This window comes from Brassica oleracea, chromosome C3 (assembly GCF_000695525.1).
Source record: "Brassica oleracea var. oleracea cultivar TO1000 chromosome C3, BOL, whole genome shotgun sequence".
Lineage (NCBI taxonomy): Eukaryota > Viridiplantae > Streptophyta > Magnoliopsida > Brassicales > Brassicaceae > Brassica > Brassica oleracea.
Genome location: NC_027750.1, coordinates 47,745,081 through 47,747,062, shown reverse-complemented (window position 1 = coordinate 47,747,062; position 1,982 = coordinate 47,745,081). Strand labels below are relative to the sequence as shown.

Sequence of the window (1,982 nt, the reverse complement as noted above, 5' to 3'; positions counted from 1 at the left end):
TTCTGCGAGTATAAAATTTTGCCCTATTTAAAATTTCTCGATACTATAAAATTATAAATTATTTTATAACAGTTATCCCTTGTATACTAAAGCACAAGTCACCTAGCTAAGCAAATTTTGACACATGTAATTATATTTTTACAAAATTAAAATTAAAAAGTGTTAAAAGTCAAAATAACCGTTGGCAACGGTTGCTGAAAAAAAACTCATCACCCACGAACTTCCCCTCTCAAGTGTCTCGGTTTGTTATGGTTTAACCATTTTTACAAATACGTTTTTTTTATAACACTAATATTCAACTATTTAAAAAATCTGTTAAGAGTCTATTGTATATCTGTTTTTGTATTACCATTTAAATTTCAAAATTGGTGTTGACTACAAAAAGAGGCGATGAAGAAGTATGTCAAAATACAAATTCAACCAAAAAAATCCAGAATGTGTTTTCTTTAAGTATGTATTTATCTAATTGATCTTTATAAAATGCTTCTGATTCTAAGAAAACTTTCAAACAAAAAATATCAATAAAAGTTTGATTCTTATATTTTATTTTAGTTTCAATTTTTTAATATTAAAATAAAAATTACATTTTTCAGAACACTAGAATTTGATTAAAACAAAATAATTTTAGTGTAAACAAAAACTGCCCAACCCCCGTGCATAGGGGTGATGATACTAGTAATATATAAAATGGAAGAATATATTCTGGATAGCTTACAAATAACGCGGAGACGAAACAGTGAAGAAACAAAAAAAAAACACAAGTCATATCGTTTTTTACCGACCGGAGAAAAATATCTTTCTTCCGCTTCTTCATTTTCAACAAGAGTTATCGTTGGAATCGGTTAGCCATGGTGAGCTCTCAAAGTTCCTCTTTTTACTGTTTTAAAGTTGTTCATTATGATATCGATTTTGCTTGTGGATTTGAGTCTGAATCCGTTTTGGTTGGATAGTATCTCTTTTTGATAGCTCTTCTCTCTCGCTCGTTAGATCTATAGATGAATTGTGTCCGTGTCCGATCTTGAAGATAGTTCGTCTCTTGTGTGATCAAATTTATTGAAATCCGACCAAGAACTCGTATCCTTGTTCTGTTCCAAATCAGGAGGAAACTGTATTTGTTCACTTGAAGTTCATATATAAGTTAAATTTTTACGAGTTTTCAAACGTTCGATCTATATAATGGTGGTTTCTCGTCTTTTCAAGTCAGAACGTCTCCTCATAAATCTCTTTCGAAATTGCGACCGTGGAAGCTTGTTAGCTTCTCTTACATGTGATGTTAACAATGCTAGAGATGATCGTATAACCCAAATTCGTGTCCTAAGTTATTTCTCAAAAATTGGCTGTTCTTTTTTTTTATGTGTACATGTGTGTTGTGAAGAGATGTGCATCTTCCTTTTTATGTGTGTACTATTGACATTGATATTGATAACAGGCTAACGCGGCATCAGGAATGGCTGTGCATGATGATTGCAAGCTCAAATTTTTGGAACTGAAAGCCAAAAGAACATTCCGTACGATAGTCTACAAGATTGAGGACAAGCAAGTGATTGTGGAGAAACTCGGTGAGCCTGAACAGTCATACGATGACTTTGCAGCAAGTCTTCCAGATAACGAATGCCGTTATGCCATTTATGACTTCGACTTTGTCACTGAGGAGAACTGCCAGAAGAGCAAGATTTTCTTCATCGCATGGTAAACAGTTAATTAATTAATTAATTAATTACTATCTGGTTTTGCTAGTTAAAGAACTCATGTGTCTGGTTTGCTAATATCATATATGATCATCAAATAATGCGTGTTTGTGCTAAGGTCTCCTGACACTGCCAAAGTGAGAGACAAGATGATTTACGCGAGCTCTAAGGATAGGTTCAAGAGAGAACTGGATGGGATTCAAGTGGAGCTTCAAGCAACCGATCCAACCGAGATGGGTCTTGATGTTTTCAAGAGCCGCACCAACTAAAGCCTAAACCGCCCCCCCCCCCCCC

The 1,982-nt window shown here is 34.2% G+C and overlaps 1 protein-coding gene across 1 annotated transcript; it reads left to right on the top strand.

The window, feature by feature from the left end:
- Nucleotides 1–708: 708 nt before the first annotated feature.
- Nucleotides 709–1,982, top strand: LOC106331548 (actin-depolymerizing factor 2). The gene is made up of 3 exons (XM_013769929.1): nucleotides 709–851; nucleotides 1,430–1,689; nucleotides 1,807–1,982. Exons 1-3 carry the CDS (start codon nucleotides 849–851, stop codon nucleotides 1,955–1,957), a joined length of 414 nt encoding a protein of 137 aa, XP_013625383.1. The 5' UTR covers nucleotides 709–848; the 3' UTR covers nucleotides 1,958–1,982.

Coding starts and splice junctions, on each gene's coding strand:
- LOC106331548 (XM_013769929.1), top strand. Junction 1,690..1,806: donor AAGATTTTCTTCATCGCATG/GTAAACAGTTAA, acceptor GTTTGTGCTAAG/GTCTCCTGACACTGCCAAAG.